This window comes from Vigna unguiculata, chromosome 5 (genome assembly GCF_004118075.2).
Source record: "Vigna unguiculata cultivar IT97K-499-35 chromosome 5, ASM411807v1, whole genome shotgun sequence".
Classification (NCBI taxonomy): domain Eukaryota; kingdom Viridiplantae; phylum Streptophyta; class Magnoliopsida; order Fabales; family Fabaceae; genus Vigna; species Vigna unguiculata.
This window is the reverse complement of record NC_040283.1, coordinates 11,418,828-11,438,937: the sequence shown is the minus strand read 5'-3', so window position 1 is coordinate 11,438,937 and position 20,110 is coordinate 11,418,828. Positions and strand designations below refer to the sequence as shown.

The 20,110-nt window shown below is 30.7% G+C and overlaps 2 protein-coding genes and 1 long non-coding RNA gene across 4 annotated transcripts; 1 reads left to right on the top strand and 2 right to left on the bottom strand.

Annotated features, from left to right (window-relative positions):
* The first annotated feature begins 1,392 nt into the window (after nucleotides 1-1,392).
* On the top strand, nucleotides 1,393-2,376 carry LOC114184356 (protein MAIN-LIKE 1-like). The gene is made up of 3 exons (XM_028071668.1): nucleotides 1,393-1,997; nucleotides 2,083-2,170; nucleotides 2,239-2,376. Exons 1-3 carry the CDS (start codon nucleotides 1,393-1,395, stop codon nucleotides 2,374-2,376), a joined length of 831 nt encoding a protein of 276 aa, XP_027927469.1.
* Nucleotides 2,377-4,822: 2,446 nt separating this feature from the next.
* LOC114186149 lies at nucleotides 4,823-15,842 on the bottom strand. 2 transcript variants are annotated; one of them, XR_003604977.1, is made up of 3 exons: nucleotides 15,555-15,842; nucleotides 15,334-15,412; nucleotides 4,823-4,936 (listed from the first exon to the last, which is right to left on the bottom strand). It is a non-coding gene; the product is annotated as an uncharacterized LOC114186149 (long non-coding RNA). The 2 variants fall into 2 exon arrangements; XR_003604976.1 differs by lacking the exon at nucleotides 4,823-4,936 and adding an exon at nucleotides 14,106-14,366.
* Nucleotides 15,843-16,353: 511 nt separating this feature from the next.
* On the bottom strand, nucleotides 16,354-19,775 carry LOC114182939. The gene is made up of 2 exons (XM_028069752.1): nucleotides 18,912-19,775; nucleotides 16,354-17,007 (listed from the first exon to the last, which is right to left on the bottom strand). Exons 1-2 carry the CDS (start codon nucleotides 19,361-19,363, stop codon nucleotides 16,767-16,769), a joined length of 693 nt encoding a protein of 230 aa, XP_027925553.1. The 5' UTR covers nucleotides 19,364-19,775; the 3' UTR covers nucleotides 16,354-16,766.
* Between the last annotated feature and the right edge of the window lie 335 nt (nucleotides 19,776-20,110).

Here is a 20,110-nt window from a genome sequence, read left to right as displayed (position 1 = left end):
CAGGTCTGGAGCATTGGAAAGCTGCAAAGAAAGTTTTAAGATACCTACAAGGAACAAAGAATCACATGCTTACTTATAGAAAATCTGATCACCTTGAGGTGATAGGTTATACAGATTCAGACTTTGCCGGCTGTGTGGATACAAGAAAGTCTACATTTGGTTATGTGTATCTTTTAGCCGGAGGAGCGATTTCATGGAAAAGTGCGAAGCAGTCTGTCATTGCTGCATCCACCATGGAAGCTGAATTTGTGGCATGCTTTGAGGCCACAGTTCAGGCTAATTGGTTGCGGAACTTTATTTCAGGACTTGGAGTAGTCGACAGTATTTCCAAGCCGCTGAAAATTTATTGTGATAATTCCGTAGCAGTCTTCTTTTCTAAAAACGACAAGTATTCTAAAGGTGCTAAACATATGGAATTGAAATACTTTGCCGTTAAAGAAGAAGTTCAGAAACATAAAGTGTCAATAGAACATATTAGCACAGATCTTATGATTGCTGACCCTTTAACAAAAGGGTTACCGCCCAAATTGTATGCTGGTCATGTAAAGAATATGGGCATTATGTCTACTAGTGAATGTTAAATGTTGAATGTTAATGTTTTTAATGTTGATGTGACACTTTGAGCTCCCTAATGTATAAATTTCTGAAATCTGTGTTTTCTTCTTTATGTTTATGCATACAAATTATGATGAAGAAAACAAATTATGTTATGTTATTGCTTTGTAAAATGACATTGTGTTTGAACCCATTATGGACTTCTCGTTTTTAAGGTCATATTAAGGAGAAAGGGATGATATAGTAGTACATGGAAGGGATCATGTCGATCAAATGATGTGTGACCGCCATGACTCTTATTATTTCTATATCTTTAATTATGAATAATGATGGAACCAATTTATGCAAGGTCTTTTATTGCGCATTATGTTTATGTATTAAATCACATAATGTTATGACATCGTATGAGTCAAGTGGGAGAATGTTAGAATTAATTGACGAATTAATTCTATTAGTGACTCATTTGAAATATTATGATGGGCCCAATTGTGATTTAATAAATATAGAGACTTATTGGTTATTATTATGGGAAGTGATAATAAAATAAAATAAAGATAAAGATAAAATAAAAACCAACTTGATGGACGTTGGTATAAAAAGGAATTGGGGTTCTGTCTCTGGCCATAAGGTTCTTTTCACTGTAACCCATCAAGTACGTGTGAGAAGAGAAAGAAAGGCAAAGAGATAGATTGGGAAACGGTGGTTGAAGAGCACACAAGATTATAAATTGAAGAACGCATATTCACAGGATCTCTCATGGATCAAGGTTAGTGCTCTATTATGATTTATCGTGTGAGAATTATAAATCTTAAAGATCCTTAATTAAGTTTTACACTAATGACTTCCTTATTGGAAAGGTGGAGGACAGAAACTCATACATTCCACTTCCCACATGGAGAGACCACTGTGACATTAGAGGATGTGGCAGTCCTCCTTGGCCTACCGATAGATGGAGATGTGGTCACCGGTCCCACCATCGTGCAAGACATATTCTCGACGTTCCACGAACATTTGTGGGTAATTCCACCACTGACAGTGATAAGAGGAAACTCAATTAGAGTTTCTTGGTTAAATAATACTTTCCAACAACTCCCACAAAATGCAAACAACAATGTTATTGCTCAATATGCAAGAGCGTACATACTAACATTGATTGGAAGCATTTTAATGCCAGACACGTCTGCTGCAAGGGTACATGTGATGTATCTACTCAAGCTACCTGACTTGAATGTAGTCAACAATTATAGTTGGGGGTCTGCAGTTTTGGCCTGTCTATATCGTGGCCTAGATCATGACATTCACATAAGACAAGAAAATATTGGTGGATGCATGATTTTGTTACAATGTTGGGCTTGGGAGAGGATCACTTCTATAGCTCTACAACTTGACCCTTTAAGTGATGAGGAAGTGGCTGCAGGGGATGGTTTCCCCGTATGCAGAAGGTAAAAACTAACTTTTTTGCAATTATTTGTTTTTTATTCTGCTTTCCTTATAATTTAACTTACTTCAAATTCATACACTATTTAGGTGGATGAACCAAGCAAATCGGAGAAATGCTGGTTTTTTATTAGTTAGTGAATTTCGCTTGAAATTTGATCAAATTCGTACAAGACAGGTAATAATTAAGTTATGTAATCATTTACTTTTCTAAATTTGAAACTAATATCTACAATTTTTTTTCAGTTCTTGTGGAGACCTTATATTCAAAATGAAGTTCGTCGGTTGATTGTGGTTGACATCCCTATAGTGGCTAGAGCAACAATCCCTATAATTTGCTTCGTGACAGTCGAATTCCAACAGGCGGATAGGGTCATGCGTTAATTTGGTTTAAGATAGAACATCCCGCCTGACCCCATTAACCTCGATCAAGTCCACAGGGATGAATTTAGGGAGAGAAATGAAAGAGATTGGGTGGCACATCATCACCGTTGGATTGCAATTTAGAATGACCGATAAAATCGGGTCATTCAGGGTACACCATTTAGCAGAAACAACCATTTGCATGATGAAACACTCTACATGCAATGGTATATAAACCACACTATCCGCTATTTATCTCCAAATACGAAATCTTCCGACGATGAGGTCAGTTTTACTACAATGTCATACATCTCTTTATCATGCGTACTTATTCATGGGAATGACCTTGCTATTTGTTTTACAGTATGATATGTCACAAGAACCATCCCAATCTGTTTCACAACCCTACACTGGCCATGTCGGGTCTTCTCCAGATTTTATATATCATCCCCAACAATTTTTTGGGCAATCATCTATGGGTCACGGTCAAATGTTTGGACATCTATACCCTCAGTTTGACAACCCATCAAACACCCAATTCCAACATGTCCCTTCCTCGTACAGTTTCTTCCCGCATCAATCAGGTTATGGTGCTGGTCCATCATAAATATTTGGCATTTCAACCATGACACCACCATCCGCCTATTATCCAAGATCTTCTTCATCAATGTCATTCTATCCTTCACCAATGCCTTCTCAAACTCCCCAAACAACAGTTCACCATCCTCAATTTTCTCAAAGTCATCAACTTGAAGATGATGATCATGATGAACCACACCAAGAACAACCATTAACACAACCAACCAAACCCAGAAGACGACCTCCATGTGGAACTGGAGGACATAGATGATTTTCTACTAACTTAAATGTTGTATTTTAATTATTAATCAATGTTAAAATATATTAATGTAATGTTTATTTCTTTTTTATTAATATTTTTTTTACTCATTATTCTTCCAAATCCTAAAACATAATCAAAATTCATTTATTACGAAGAAAAGAAAATTGAAAAAGTGAAGTCGTCATGTGTGAGGACGACTTCACTTTTTCGTTTCAAACAAACTGGTCCATTGCATAACGACATCACCTTTTTTAAAAAAAAATAAGAAACCGGTCAGGGAGATGACGACATTGCCTCTAATGTCGTTATCCTCCCTGACGACTTGACCTAATTTGGCAAAAAAAAAAATTAACGGACCCATTTTTTCATATTCGAGTTCCAATAAATCCTAAACTACAAAAAAAGCCAATTATGTGTAATTGTTTCTAAATTAAAGATAAAAAAGGACACTCTTTGTTTTACATCTAGTTTTTTTTTTTTTTTTTATGCATGTGTGAATCCAAATTATTTTGTTTTCATTTAAAGTCTTTGATCCAAATATGTACTTGAAATTCTTTTAAATGAAATTCTAATTGATGTAGCGAAACAAAAATCACCCTTAAGTGAGATAAGCCTCTTGCAAAAATTCTTTTAAATAAATAATAACAAATTATTATTTATTTATTTATGTATGAAAATAAACATGTTGCAAAACAATACTCATATATATATATATATATATATATATATATATATATATATATATATATATATATAAAGTTTATAAAACTTATTTGTTTTTATGTATTTAAATAAAATATAATTAATTATTCTTAAAACATGTTAAATTGATAAATATTTTTAAAATTTAAATTAGTATGATAATAAAAAATATATTACAATTTTAAAAAAACCCGTGCACGGTTCAAACACCAATTATCTATATTATTAGATGAATTTCTATTTTTCTTTATCCAATCCAGGATGATTGAATAATGCATTTGGAAAAGCAAGAGAAATACCATATTAATAGGAAACTAAAGATATACAAGCTAAAATATTGGAAAAAATATATATACGAAAATATTTCATTTATCTATGGTAATAATCAATTAAAAGTTTATAAGAGCATCAGCAACAGTGATTTTAAATTTTCATATATCTTTAGAAAAATTAATTAAATTTACTAGTTTAAATGGTTGAACGTGAAATTAGTAAGGCGAACAATTTAAATAACTCAGAAAAAAAATAACAGAACATAAAATTAGGGGTGGGTATAATGTAGGTTGAGTTCACTTAAAATTTTCATTTAAATCAATTATAATTTCAATTTGGATTAGGTTCATAATTTTTTTAATTAAATTTCATCACACTAATCTTATTCAAATGAATCGGGTATAATTAGGAGGAATCATTGGAAAGTTTTTTTTTTTTTTTTTAAAAAAGAATTGTTTGTTTATAGTTAATCATTGTGATTAGTGAGACAGAGTGTAGCCAATGTACATCTCATATAACGCATATTTTGATTATCATTTCCTATTATGCCATTGCAAACAAAAGATTAAGGACAAATAACAATTATGTAAATCTTAAAATGCATTCTTTAGGAGTGGAAATTAATTGCATAACCAAATGCATGAATAATAGCTGAAATATAAAATGTTCATTCTAACTGGAAATGAAAGCACACATGGGTTCTTCTAATGTTAGCTTCATTGGCAAAAAATGCATCCATTTACCAGCGTTACTTGATGAGAGATCCTTCAAATAATACACAGGCACAATCCTTGATTTTCTAACAGGTAAAAAGTTATAGAGGAGAAGCAAAAATAAATTGAACACAAATCGGAAGAGTTTTATTATGCAGAGATTCCTAGGATTTTATCACACAGATTGCTTCAATGAAACAACCAAAAGGAAAGTTACCACCGATTAGATAGAGAGCTGAATTCTAACCTTTGTTTTCAAATTTTATAAACTAGGAGGAGAAGAAAGATTAATATATATATATATATATATATATATATATATATATATATATATATATATATAGTTCAATTATGTAAAATTATATTTCATAAATGTACTTTTATTTAGAAAAAATACTTAAAGAAATAAAATTAATTTATGAGATGAATGTATATTTTTAAAATTAATTTTTTCTTTTATAAAAATAAACTGAGTTAATAATAATGAGAAAAATAAAAATTGTTTTAATTGTAATTTTTGTTTGTAAGAAAAATTAGTAAAAGTTATTAATAGACATGAGAGTAAAATAATAAAGTAATGAATTATTTTGGAAATTATGTTATTTCTTAATGTTTGACTTATTGTTAAAAATTAAGAAGTTTTTAATCTTTAGGGTATGGTATTTATTATAAGATGAATGTATATTTTAAAAGTTAATATTTATTTATTGAAAAAGGTTGAGTTAATAATAATAATAATGAGAAAATTGAAATTTGTTTTAGTTATAATTTTGTTTGGAAGAAAAGTTAGTAAAAGTTATTAATAAATGTGTAGTAAAAAAAAGCTTAAAGTAATGAGTTATTTAAGTAATTTTGTTATTGTTCAATATTTTACTTATTAAGCATTAACAAATGTTAAAGTTTTTTTTAAAAAAAAAACAAAATAATACCAAAATTTTGAATATCAATTTATTACTAAAGATTTGTGTTATAAATTTAATTAGACAAACACAATAAAATTGAAAAGATATAAAATGTATAAAACATGTATTTATTAAATGATTAAAATTACATAAGTTGAAGACAATTAATAATGTAAGGTTGATCATCTTATGCTAAAGGTGTGTGGACGATGATTTCTTATGTGGTATGGTGTTTGATAATATGAGCACTTCCTTGGGTGACCTCCTTCTATATATCCATTTCAATCTTAATTCTAAATGATGTTGTCTATCCCTTTGAGCTTTTTCTTATTGTTGGATTTGGACAAAGTTGTGGGCCATGGTATGCTGGCCAATAATCTTCATGTTTTAGCTTCCTAAATAAATAGTCATATATTTTGAAAACTACATCGAACCTATTATGTTGACTAATGTACATGTTGGAGACATAGTCGACATGCTTGCAAGCTACTATGACATGAGAACATGATGAAGTTTCCAGAACTCCCTACAATCACACTATCTTTCATCAAACCTGACGACAAAATTTTCAACAAGTCAAATTTTTTGCATCTCCTCCACCAAGAATCTTGTGCTGCTTTTGTTAAATTCAAGCACCCTATGGGTGTTTGATTTTGAATGACCATCTCCTAACACCTTAGTTGCAATTTTAGAATAAACACTACCAACATTAATCATTGCAATAATTTGCCTCCATCTTTTAGTGAAGTATGTGGCCATGAAAATGGAGAAGATTGGAAAATTGCATGTTTTCTTGAGGACTGAACTAATTGTTTCTGCTAAATTTGTGATCAGGTGACCTCACATTTTGCCTTCGTCATATGCAAGTGTCCATTTTTGTTAATCCAACTTAGTGCTTTTGGATTGATTTTCTTTATGATGTTATAATAATAGTTAGCTTTGGGCTCGATCATTACATATGTTGCAAGTTGAATTTTCAACATGGCATAGAATTAACATTTTTGAAAAGTAAAGTTATTACCCATATTGACAAGGTCATTCTTAAGAGTTGCATTCTTGAAAATTCTGATGAAATTATGTGCAACGTGTCAAATACAATACACATGCACACAATTATCTTCATTTCATTCACTATCTAGGCTTGTGAATTTGCGTTGATGAAGTTGTGGTGATCCAAAATTGTGCAACAACCATAATAAGGGTACCCTTATATTCGCCATAGAGGAACGTTCCATCGACTTGGACTAATTGTTTGCAAAATGGTAAGTCATCAAGGAATATTTTGAAGGTCAAGAAAAGTCTTTTGAAGTATACATTGTGTTGGATTATTAAGTCACGTTCAACTATTGGTTGTGTTTTTGAGTTGGTATTGGAAACTACAAAGAAATGTTGTCATGGTTTGCAATAGGGAAGGCAATTTGTTGAATGAGTCTTCCACATTATTCTAAAATCCTAGAAAAATGACATTTTAGAAGTGATAATGATTTAAAAATAATTGAACTCAATTATTTTAATATTAAAAGATTTTACTATAAATAATTTTGTTATAAACGAATTTTATTATTTTAAAATACATCACCTCTCTATAAACAACTTTTATAGAGTTCTTTGACTTATCTCTAAGAGTTCTCGTTCTTTGTTCACCTAATTAAAGATTCGAGACCGTAGGAGTGATTCTTGCGACGAGCTCTTCAATTTAGACTGATCATCTTGGTAGTTAATTGTTATGTGGTGTGTTGAATTGATAAGTTGTATGTTGAATTGTTTGACATTTGATTTGTGTTTGGTTTTTATTTGGGAAAAAGTTTGAATTTGTGTTTTGAGTGATTGGATGTCAGTTTTGAATTCTCTAAAACCATTTGGAATCAAAAACACTAAAGAAAAAAAAATGCCTAATTAGTCAATTTCAAAGGATCAATTTTCCCCAAAATGTTTCTGATGCACCGTCGGACGATGTTACAATGCCATCGGGTGCTAGGCCACTGATTTGCCGTCGTCGAGTGCTAGGAGTTAGTGGGTTCTAGGGGTTGAGCGCCAAGCACCACTTTTCCAGCCCTATGTGCCACCATGTTTTTGTAGTCTGCATCCTCTTAGTAAAATTAAGATTATTGCTTCATTAACCATTAGTTTGAGCTAAAATTTTGACAACTGACCCTAGACACGTGCTTCTTCACTTTGACTGGTGGGATCTTTGTTTTGAAGTTTGGGGTTAGATAAATGATTTTCACCATTTTGATATACTTTGTGTATGTATATGTTTGAGATTGTAATTGAATGTGATGAATTAATATTATACAAGGATATGATGAAAGAGTTATGTATCATTGTTTGGTATGAGGAACTTGGTGTGAAATCTTGTTTTATGGAGAAGTGATGAGGTTATAAGTATAAAAGTGAGTCAGTGGAATGAAATGGTTAAGGTTCAACTGCATCCTTGTTTTTTGAGTTTTGGCTTCTAAAGAAGAAGTGCAATCCTCACTAGTAGATTGTTATGCATTGACTAGAAATATGTGTTGGTTAGAAACTATCATATATTGTAGTAGGTTTACAAACTCATATAGAGTGTTATGGCCTAGGTGGTGAGAGTTAAAGGAGGTTCTTATGGTAGGATTAGGGGTGAGACCCTTAATCTGACGATGCAAATAATTGTAATGATAAGTGTTGGCCATCTAATATGAAAATGCTACCAAGGTCCTAAGTGATGTTGATTTGAAAACCAACATCCTCTAGAAAGATTTGTTGTCAGATTGGATGAACGGTGTTGTGATTGTAGAAAGTTGCGAAAAATTCATCTACCATGTTCCCATGTCTTAGCAGCTTGTAAACATGTCCATCTTGACTTCAACATATACAACATTCTCCATCATAGATTGGATGTTATCATGAAAGTATATAATCACATATTTGGTGAGTTAAGACATGAAAAATATTAACCACTATACCAAGACCCACAACTTTGGTCTCATCCAACCACAAAAAAGACTGTAAGAAGTCAACTTAAACCATCTAGAATCAGGATTGAAATAGACATCAAGGAAGGACGACACCCACGAAAGTGCTCATACGGTCAAACATCAAAACACACAAGAAATTCTTGTCCTCACAACCTTGACTTAGAAGATCCACATCCCACCACCAACTTTAATCAACTCATATTTTATCTTTCATCCATTTAAGATAGCTTCCATTCACTTTTACCTTCTCAATTGAATTATGTTTCCCTGAATATCTTAATAACAAAATTTCATATAAATACTTTAACATTATTTTACCTTTTAGTATTATTTTACCTCATTTTAATATTGCATCTACAATTTTATTATATTATTTTTAACAATGTATACATTGCATTTAATTTTTCTACTTTTAAAGAAAATTATAAATCATCAATTGCTAATTTATAAATTTTCAACAACAAAATAATAATAAAATTAATTTATTTAATCATATAACTATACATTTCTCAATATTATCATCTCAAAAAATACAACCCTTACTAAATTAACTTATTATAATTTTTATATATATTTATTTTTTCTTTTTTTTCCTTTTCTTTAAAAATAAAAATAAAAATTAAACATAAAAAGAAAAATACAACCATAATTCAATTTTCCGAAAAATCAAATTTTGAGTGATTTTCAGAAAAAGAGATGACAAAATTAGAGATGACAAATAAACTCGTTCTTGTGGGTATTGTCCGAACAGGAAATCCTCACATTGACCGGGTATGAGTATGGGTATAAAAAATCTCCGACTTTTTCAATTGGGTATGGAGATGGGTGTGGGGACGTACACATCCCCGCCATAATACCCGAAGTAACCATATATATATATATATATATATATATATATATATATATATATATATATATACTTTTTATTTTTTATTTCTTCTAATTATTTGGTTTGTCATGAAACTCATTCACATTTATACTATATTTTTCATCTTATCATAACCTTTATGTAATTATGTTAAAATGATGTATGTCAATTAAAATTTTTTTATATCTCACATTTGAATATTTCTATTATTTTTCTATATTTTTATTTATTATATATATTTCTTTCAAATGAGAATGTTTAATAGTCTCAATTTAAGTATTTAATAGCACAAACATTTCATTTACTAGATAATATAAAAAAAATTCTTTACTTATTTTAATTTTTGTTTCATTTAAAGAACTTTGTTATTTCGTTAAAAATATTTTTATTATTTCTATATATGTAGATATTTGAAAAGTTTTCTTAGATCTCTAAGTTATTTTTCATCTTATCATACCCTTAATTGTACATTTATTTTCCTTTGTATGATTTCTTTCAATAGTCTCAAATTGTTTCTAAACATTTTTTAATTTTTTAATATTTGTATTTGTTGTTTATTTTCGTCATGTAGAATACTATTTCGATATATTTTATCTAATTATTTTTTATTTTCTAACTCATTATCAATCATACTGTAATTTTTTTCACTATTATTATATAAATATTATTTACTACAATATAAAAATTTAATGTAATTGCAATGAATATGTTTTATCACTATCCAACATATGTTGCAGTTCAAAAGATATAAGATCTATGTCAACATTTTATTATTTTATTATTTGTTCTTTGCATCATTTTGATTAAGTGATGTATTATAACTTTTATTAGTGTATATAAAGAGATTCGTTAGAATTTAAAAAATTGAAGTAAACAAACATTTAAAATATTTTTTAATTTGAATATTTGTTTTCCTTTTATATTTTTAAATGTTATCAACTAGGTTTCATTAATATTTGCAAATTTAATAAATGTTTTGGTTATCATGAAATTTTATTTAATATTCTAATCTAAAATGTAAACGATTATGATTTATTTTAAAGTATTTGATATCAAAGAAACAACCATCCTCCTAAGATTAAATATTTGATAATGTTATGTTTCCTTTACCGTAATTTTTTATTATTTTATAAAAATTAATTAAAATTAATATTGAAGTAGTAAAAAAACTGGTACGGATATGAGTACAAGATTATACCGTTACCCGGTGGGGATAGGGATGAGACAAAAACTTGATACCTGTTGGGTTTGGGTATAAGGATGAGAATGAATTTTTTCTACGAATATGGGTATGGGATAGCGAAACTCGTCCCCACCTCGTTGTCATCCCTAGACAAAATGAAAGTTGGGCTCTCCGAAGATCGAATTATGAACTACCCACCGTGTACTCAGAAGAAAAATCTGAATCCCACCACACAAGGCTTCTCCTTGCACCTCAAAACACTTCTCATGTACTCCCAAAAAGTTTTAAATCCACACTTTGCCCTTTGGTTAAAAATAACTACATTTTTACCCTCTGTAACTGATCCACCCTCAAGTTTTTTTTTCCAACAGATGTCAACATTCGATACCTTGTTTTGTTATTCGAATGTCGATATCAGGTACCTTATTTCTTTTTAAGTTTTTGCCCGTTATAGATGTCGACATCCGATATTATGTTTTATTTTTTCATTTATGATTGTCATATCGATAACGAACCAAAAAAGTTAAAAAATATAAAAATATCGGATGTTAACGTCTATAAAACAAAATAAAGTATAAAATGTCTACATCCGGAAAGAAAAAAACTTGGAGATGTGATATATATATATATATATATATATATATATATATATATATATGTGGATGGAATCCACCAAAACAAAATCATCTTAAAAGAACATGTATTACGGAATTGCAATGTTCCGATCCGTAGTTCCTTCCGCGAGATCATTCTGAAATATAAGGGGCAATTTGGGTATATAAAATATCTTGTTCCTAAGAATTGTAACATGTTTTTTTCTTTATTTCAGGGTCTCTTTGATCACAAAATTGTAAAATAGGATCTGTTGATTTTTTTTTTAAATTGGATCAAATCGTTATGGGGAGGACAACATTGCTGTCCTCCACCCGACCATTTTTGCTTTTTCTTTTTTTAAAGTGATGTCGTAGTTGGAGAGGACAACTTTTGTTTGAATTGAAAAGTAAAATCGTATCCTCTAACATGACGACTTTACTTTTCACTTTTTTTTCTTTTGAAAATTTTCAGTTTTAACTATTTTTAAAATTTTGCACTTTTCATTATTTTTTTAAAATATTTCAGATTTTTTATTTTTCCCTTTTTTTAATTTAACAGTTTTCATTATTTTTCCTTTTTATTCAAATTTTCCAGTTTTGATTATTTTTCGTTATTTGTCCTCATTTTCTTAAAATTTATCAGTTATCAATTATTTTTAACGTTGTACTTTTATGTATTTTTGTTTAAAATTTTTCACTTTTATAATTATTTTTTTTACAAATTTTGTTAGTTATAGAAATTATATTGATTGTATTTGTAATTATTTTTATTTGTACAATAAATTAACTTAATAAAATATATTAGATAATATAAAATTAAATAATAAAAATAAATTAAAAAATTGGATAAAACAATAAATTATTGAGGATAAGGACAATCTCTCCTATGATGTCCTTCGTTTCTACAATATGAACATTTACTTCGTCTGTTAGGACTTGGTTGATCCATTTCATTATGGATTGTATTAGTTGGTAGTTTTCCTCGTATTTTACTCTGCATGTTTGGATCTAGAATAAAATTTGGTCCAGTATATGTGGACCAATATTCTTAACTGGATGAAATTGTATTTTATATGCTTTATTGATGTTGTAGAGACTATAAACTAAATGGATGTATGCACTAGTAGACCATAAGAGGGACTAAGGGGGTTCATGACCCCCCTTTTTTTTTTTACATTTATATATTTAATATATAATTTTTGATATATTTTTAAAAATTTAATATTTTTAATATATTTTATATATATGTTACTTTAATAAATTTTTATATATTTTTATTTATATATACAAGGAAAAGTATTTTCTTTTTGTTGTCCATATTTATTTTTTAATTTTATCTTTTAAATATTTTTAAATAAAAATAGTTATTTTATTAGTATTATCTTTTAAATGATTATTTGTTTAATTGAATTATTTTTTATTTGTTTATTATTTTAAATTTAATCATTATAAATAAAAATTAATTATAATAAAATTATAAAAATTATTTATATTTTATTTTATAATTATAATAATAACATAATTATAATTTTATTAGTATAAAAGAAGTAAATACAATGTTTTTACTAGTTTATATAAAAACTTTGAAATTACTCTTTTGATTTCTATTTTTGTTCAAAAATATTAAGTTAGTCTTTTAGTTTTTCTAATCTCAGTTTGGTCCTGATTTTTTAAAAACTGATGTTTTCTTGTCCTTTTTTCGTTAATTTCTTAAATCGGATCAATGTTTTTTCATAAAAAATGAAATTGTGAATAAAGATGATTTATTTTTTTGGTATAATTGACATAACCCTCATGTCAATTTTGATGAAAACTTTTGCTCCGCTTCAAAAATTTTAACATAAAGATCAAATAGCATCCATTTTCTAAAAATCGAGACTAAAAAATCCTAGATGACCAACTTGACATTTTTGAAAGAAAAAATGTAATTCAACCAAAATTTTGGAACCCCCAATATATTAGTCGAAGATCCGCCACTGGATGTATGAGGTTAGATCTACATGGGAGAAAGAGCACACAGATATTACGTGATAACAAGGCAGTCCAAGAGCTTGAAAGTGACCACGATCATTTAATTTATCCGTAAAAGACATTGGTAGGCGGTAATCTTGCAGAGAAAACATCTCTTAAACTTAAATTCATTATTTTCTCTTGAGTATCGACGAACTTGATACATTTCCGCTTGTTGATTTTTTCTAATAATAACATTAATTTCCTCAGGATACTAATGGCCTGCTCGTAACATGGAGTTTGCCTTAACCCCTCTCTCAACAAATCATGTTGTGGTCCTGTCAAATGTTGCTTTAATTAAAGCACAAATTGGTAATGAACAAGCACTTTTTAAAATAGAATTCATACATTCTGCTAGATTTGTTGTCATGTGTCCGAATCTACTACCCCTATCAGAGGCCTGAGTCCACTTTTGTAGTGGTATCCTATCAATCTAAGCTGCCACTTCGAGTGAATGGAATTTCAATGCCGTCAATTTTACATCCAATCCGAAGTGGCAACTTGGATTGAAAGAATATTACTACAAAAGTGGACTCAGGCCTACGATGGGGGTAGTAGATTCAGACACATGACAACAAATTTAGTAGAATGTATGAATTCTGTTTTAAAAAGAGCTCGTTCTTTACCAATTTGTGCTTTAATTAAAGCAACATTTGAAAGGATCGCAACATGGTTTGTTGAGAGAGGGGTTAAGGCAGACTCCATGTTACGAGCAGATCACCAATATCCCGAGGAAATTAATGGTATTATTAGAAAAAAAATCAACAACAAGCGAGATTGTGCCAAGTCCGTTGATATTCAAAAGAAAATAATGAATTTGAAGTTCAAGAGATGTTTTCTCCACATGATGACCGCCTACCAATGTCTTCTACGGTTAAATTAAATGATTGGTGGTGTGATTGTGGTCACTTTCAAACTCTTCGACTGCCTTGTCATCACGTAATAGATGTGTGTTCTTTCTCCCATGTAGATCTAACATCATACATCCATCCAGTTTATAGTCTCCACAACATCAACAAAACATATGAAATACAATTTCATCTGGTTTATAAAGAATATTGATCCACATACACTGGACCAAATTTCATTCCAGACCCAAACATGCGTCGTAGGAAGACCACCAACTAATAAAATTCATAATAAAATGGATCAACCAAATCCAAACAGACAAAGTAAATGTTCATATTATAGAAATAAGGAGCATCATAAGAAAAATTGTCCTTATCGTCAGTAATTTATTGCTTCATCCATTTTTTTAGTTTATTTTTATTATGTAATTTTATATTATCTAATATATTTTATTAAATTAATTTATTGTACGAATAAAAATAATTACAAATACAATCAATATAATTTCTATAACTAACAAAATTTGTAAGAATAATAATTATAAAATTGCACAACAATGTTAACAAAAATTAAAAGTGAAAATTTTAAACAAAAATATATAAAAATGCAACATTAAAAAATTTGAGAACGGATAAATTTAAAAAAAACAAGGACAAATAACGAAAATTGAAAAATTAAAATAATCAAAACTAGAAAATTAATAAAAAGAAAAATAATCAAAACTAGAAAATTTGAAAACAAGAAAAAATAATGAAAACTATTAAATTAAAAAATATGAAAAAATTAAAAAATAAAATAATGAAAAGTACAAAATTTTTAAAAAATTAAAAAGAATTAAAATTAAAACATTAAAAAAAATAGACGAATTCACTTTTCGATTCAAACAAAAATTGTCATCTCTGACATCATTAAAAAAATAAAAGTAAAAATGACTAGGTAAAAGACGACTTCATCCTAAATATGATCCTGTCCTCCCATAACGACCTAATTTAAATAAAAAAAAGCCCGAAATACCAAAAAGTCAAGCAAAATTTAACACAGGCAACACCCTCCCCACCATAACTACTTTGGGTTAACACTTAAATTTTACCTCACAGTATAGGGCGAAAACGCTCTTGAAGATGGAAGAAAGTGCAGAAACCCTTCAACGCTGCCGGAACCGGTTTTACCTGCCATTCAGGAACACATACATTAAAAACCCTTACCAGCATTTCCCAATCCAGAACCATGGCGCTCTCCACAAATAAACAGAACCACCACCACCATCACCCTCCCCAACCGTACATTGAATAAAAGGCATTCAAATCTTACCTCTTTGAATCGGTGCTTTAATTGATGCAATCATTAAGGAAGGTGCCAAGGAACACGTCGAACCAACGTAAAATGGAGGGAGGTTCAGGTTACTTGTCCAACGAAAAATGGACGAGAGATGCACGGTATTAGCGAGTCGAAGAAGGAAACAAGAAGGGAAAAGTGGGAATGATACCCTACATTTAGGGCTTTTAATATATTTTATTAGTGGGCCTGATGGCCCCAAAGTTCTGCACTACGATGGGACACCTCGATAACAAGCCCCAAGCCCCGGAAGGAGTTGTTATGTCGAGGGTAGTGTTGTTGTGAATCCCTGCAACTATTTCCTCTATTATTACCAAAACTTTTTTATTAGACATTTATTGCAAAGCACTTCATTCGATACTTGTTGGTATATTTAAATTCTTTTTTGGCCATAAGTGAAAATTTTCAACATGGTCCACACCACCTCACACGTGTTCAATGTTGAATGGGATGCATCAAGAAAGACTTTTTCATCAGAATACGCAAAATTACTGATACTCAAATTCTTTTAAAGAGGGCATCGAAATTATACAATTTTTTCAAAAGAATCGTTAAAAGAATTCCCATCAAGAATTATGTCAAATATGTGATTCTTTATCTTTTAATAATAAACTTCCCTGCAAATCTATCTGTTCGGATAAGAGTCACTTGATACGAGTGTTCTGTACACTGCAAAAGCTGGGCCTTTGTTGAATCATAAAATATTAAAACAATGACTTCTTTTTGGGTCTCCGAAGGACTTTGTTTTTTGGATGTGTGAATCAACCGAAAACCATTTAATAAAAAACAAGTATAAATTTAGCATGATATACTATAGAAGCAATGTCACCGAATGTTACAAGTGAACTGAGAAATCACCCCGTACAAAATGACAATGAAGTAACAATACAATATAAATATGTAATATACATTTTGAATAAACATTGTAGTACTTGTTCAGAAATTGCATTCACTCGGGAAGACAGAACAAGAGAGACTAGGACGAATGCACAACAGAGAATGTCTATTTGCATGGAAAGGAAGTTCTGCAGCTACCTTCTCAATTTGTAGAAAGGTTCTTTCTCTAAGCAAGTGTTTTCGATGATCTTAGAGAAGGGTTTCGTTTTTTCCTTCTCTTTTTTTCTTTTCATCTCTCTTGTTTGCTCCCTACTCAGCTTCAAATTGTAAATGAAACTGCCTGAAGAAATCCTACGATGATGGCATATTGAAGTGGAATAGCCATGATATGACAAATGCGAAAACCATACAAGCAAGCAAGAAATTGAGGAAGCGATGGCCATGCCAAAATCTTCGAGGTTCTGTAGAAGGAGCAGTAGTGGAGAGTGTGGCTGCTGCTGTAGTACCATTGCTACCGTCGCTAACATGCTCTGTCGAATCCTCGTTTCCTCCATAAACATTCCGAGCAACAGCATGACAAATTTCACAAGTCCTGTTAAAGTTTAAGCAAACAGAAATTATTAGAAAAACCCAGAATTTAAACTTCAAGAGCAATCTGTTCGGGTGAATTGCTAATGTTGCAGTAAACAACCAGATTTTTTAAAATAAAATCAGTAGAAATTTCACGTCAATAACTGGAAGATTAGTTACAAAGAAGGGTTAAGACACCTCCAAGAAATCATGCCAGCTCTTACTAGAGATAATACTCCAAGCATTGTACAATTGCAATCATATACATCAAAAGCAACATTAACTGCTAACCACTTCGAAACTGGGTGCTTCAAATAAACAAGCAGGCTTGCCAATGCAAAAGGCCAAGCTGTTCATATGCCAGATATGAAAATATCATACAATAAAACCATGATATTTTCGGCTCATACACAAGAAGTATTGTTCAAGGGTGATCATAGTTTCTAACTCTAGTAATACACTAGTAATAAATGAAACTTCATTTTAAATTTAACAAAGATAATCATCAATCAACCTTACGGTTTATACTAAGGTAAATTATACTAAGTTGTCACAGCAGAAGAGTCAACCAATCAGAATTATGAATGATTTCATAGTTTTCCAGCTTTAGTTAGCCTAACTTAAATCTCTATATACAAGTGCCCAATTGCCTTTATATAAGTTCAAACATGTCTCTGACAAACCATGTCACATTTTTAAAGGATCAAAACTAAGGTAAAGAATATATCATAAATATTTGCCACCAATCAAAGCATCAATACATCAATTAAAGAAGATTCCAAAATTGGACAGATTCAAATTCTGTCGAATTATTTATTGGATTTTAGTTTAGCCATGAAGTAATGCATTTGGATGGATTTGAGTCTGAATCAATCATAACAATAGATCCTTCCTCAATAAATGGCCCCTATAATTTGCTTTTAAATTCACAATGAAGAATGGACGGTCACCAGTACATCAACAAAACATGCCCTACCATGTTACCATAAAAGCACACATAACTTGTTTCCTTACTTTCACTTAGAATTTAGGGACTGCCATTAAAATTAAGAACTAGCACCCTGCCACTGAATAAAAGTTTTAACTGTTCCATCGTCGGCAAGTGATTCTGCTGAACCAGAAAATGAACTATGAAATTATTTTACCTCAACAACTGCAACAAGGGACCTGGACTTTTGTACCAACATTCAGTAGCTTGTGGTACTCACAATTCATAACTATTTGGCCTCTAAAAGTTGACTCATACATCAAACTCGAACAGATTATATGGGACCAGTAACGTGCAGATTAAAATATTCACTTCAGCAAGCAAATAGCATCTACCAAGATATTTGAATCCATGAACAGGAGTCAGAAGGGGTCAAATCTCTACTTTGAAAGAGTAAAAAGAATAACAAACAAGAGTAATATATAGATTCCTAAAATTCAGAAAAGGGACAAAGCAGCAAAGAATCCCACTGTGCTTGGGTAGGCAAGACAGCGAATCAATGGGACTAGTTGATGCTTTACGCCTTTCTTTTTCCATAATCTTCATTAAATAATTTAATCTTCTATAACTTTCCCCTTTCTCGGACAAATAATTGAGTCTTCCCCCACCCTGCAATTTAATTCTTTATATTCCCCAGCCTTACACTCATTACTGAATTAAATAATTTCACAACACAAATTCCACGTTATACACTTCAATTACTTTCCACTCTATTCATTAAAATCAAACCCTTCAAGCAAACAAAAACCTGTGATTGATACTGTGAAGCCTTCAAACACCAATATTTAACATATGTTGGCAAGTTTCAGTTATCAATGTCATCAATCAACAAAAGGGTATCTAAAATTTCTAAAATGTAAAACTAAAATTTAGCATAAAAATAAAATCCATGAAACAAAAATAGTAGGGAAAGTGAAGGGTTTCAGTTTCACATTCACCTATTTCCCTTAATCTTGAACCAGGCCTCAGCACAGTGCTTGTGAGCAGCAGCCAAATCATCCTTACAGGAACAACCCAATTCTATGGGTACACCAGATTCATGGCTATCACTCTCCAAACCCATGTGACAAATCCTACAATCCATCTCCACTTTAGCCAAATGCACCTTGATCTCAGGAACCCCAGTTCTAGTTTCCAACTCCACAGAGCACTCAGAAACAGAAGAAGCTCTCCCAGAATGAGCAACACCCCCAGCCTCAGGATCAGAAACGCAAGCAAAGCTGTAATCATCATATGAACCACCATTTGTTGAGTAGAAACGAGAGTAGCAAGAACCATCATCGGCATCAGAGAAGCACAAGCTCCCTTCAACGCTCACATCACTTCCAACAAGCGAACGGCGATGGTTTCCTTGCTCCAAATCAACATTGGACATCTGCAAGGTGGCCATTTTTCGACCGACAAGACACCAAAACAAAGAAACAGCCCAACAACAACAATAACGTTTTCTCAGAGCTTGAGACAGAAAACACGAAATGCCTCAAAATTTGGAAAGTTGGGAGTACACATATAGAAGAAGGATATAAGATAAAAAAAAAAATGGAACTTGGGGTTAAAAAAATTGAGAAACCGGATTAGGTGAGCATTCCCTTTAACCCCATCAATGCAAAGTTCCAACAAAAGTTTCAAGTTTTGGAAGGGGGTGAGGAAATTTGCATTTTTTTTTTTACTGTGAATGGAGAGAGAAAGGGTGTGAATGATGGGACGAAGAGTACTGATGCGGTGGAAGAAGGCAGAGACAGTGACCCTGCCAACAACAACACAAACAAAGGTGCTGTGGGAGCACAGAAAAACTCCCACGAGATTGCATAGATAAAGGAGTGTGTGACATGGGAAATAAAAATAATAACTTTAATATTTATTCTCTTCTCTACAAAATTATTTCTCTTCTAAAATACTATTTTGGTGAACAAAATTCATACATAATTTAACATCTTCTACGGTATATTTTGATACAAAACAATCATTTCAAATTAAACCATACACAATAGAATTTACAACTTAAGCCAAATGGTATGGACTTATATACACAAAACATAGTGGTTTATGAAAATAACGCTACCTTTTGGAAAATATATTTTAAATAAGAAAAAATAATAGAAATTATTTCAAAAGAATTAAATATACTTTAGTAATC

Excerpts from the sequence above, each read along its gene's own strand:
- LOC114184356 (XM_028071668.1), top strand. The coding sequence starts at position 1,393 with ATGACTTCCTTATTGGAAAGGTGGAGGACAGAAACTCATACATTCCAC. Across the intron at positions 1,998-2,082 it reads GGTTTCCCCGTATGCAGAAG|GTGGATGAACCAAGCAAATC; the intron begins GTAAAAACTAAC and ends TACACTATTTAG. Across the intron at positions 2,171-2,238 it reads ATCAAATTCGTACAAGACAG|TTCTTGTGGAGACCTTATAT; the intron begins GTAATAATTAAG and ends ATTTTTTTTCAG.
- LOC114182939 (XM_028069752.1), bottom strand. The coding sequence starts at position 19,363 with ATGGCCACCTTGCAGATGTCCAATGTTGATTTGGAGCAAGGAAACCAT. Across the intron at positions 17,008-18,911 it reads TTCAAGATTAAGGGAAATAG|GACTTGTGAAATTTGTCATG; the intron begins GTGAATGTGAAA and ends AAACTTTAACAG.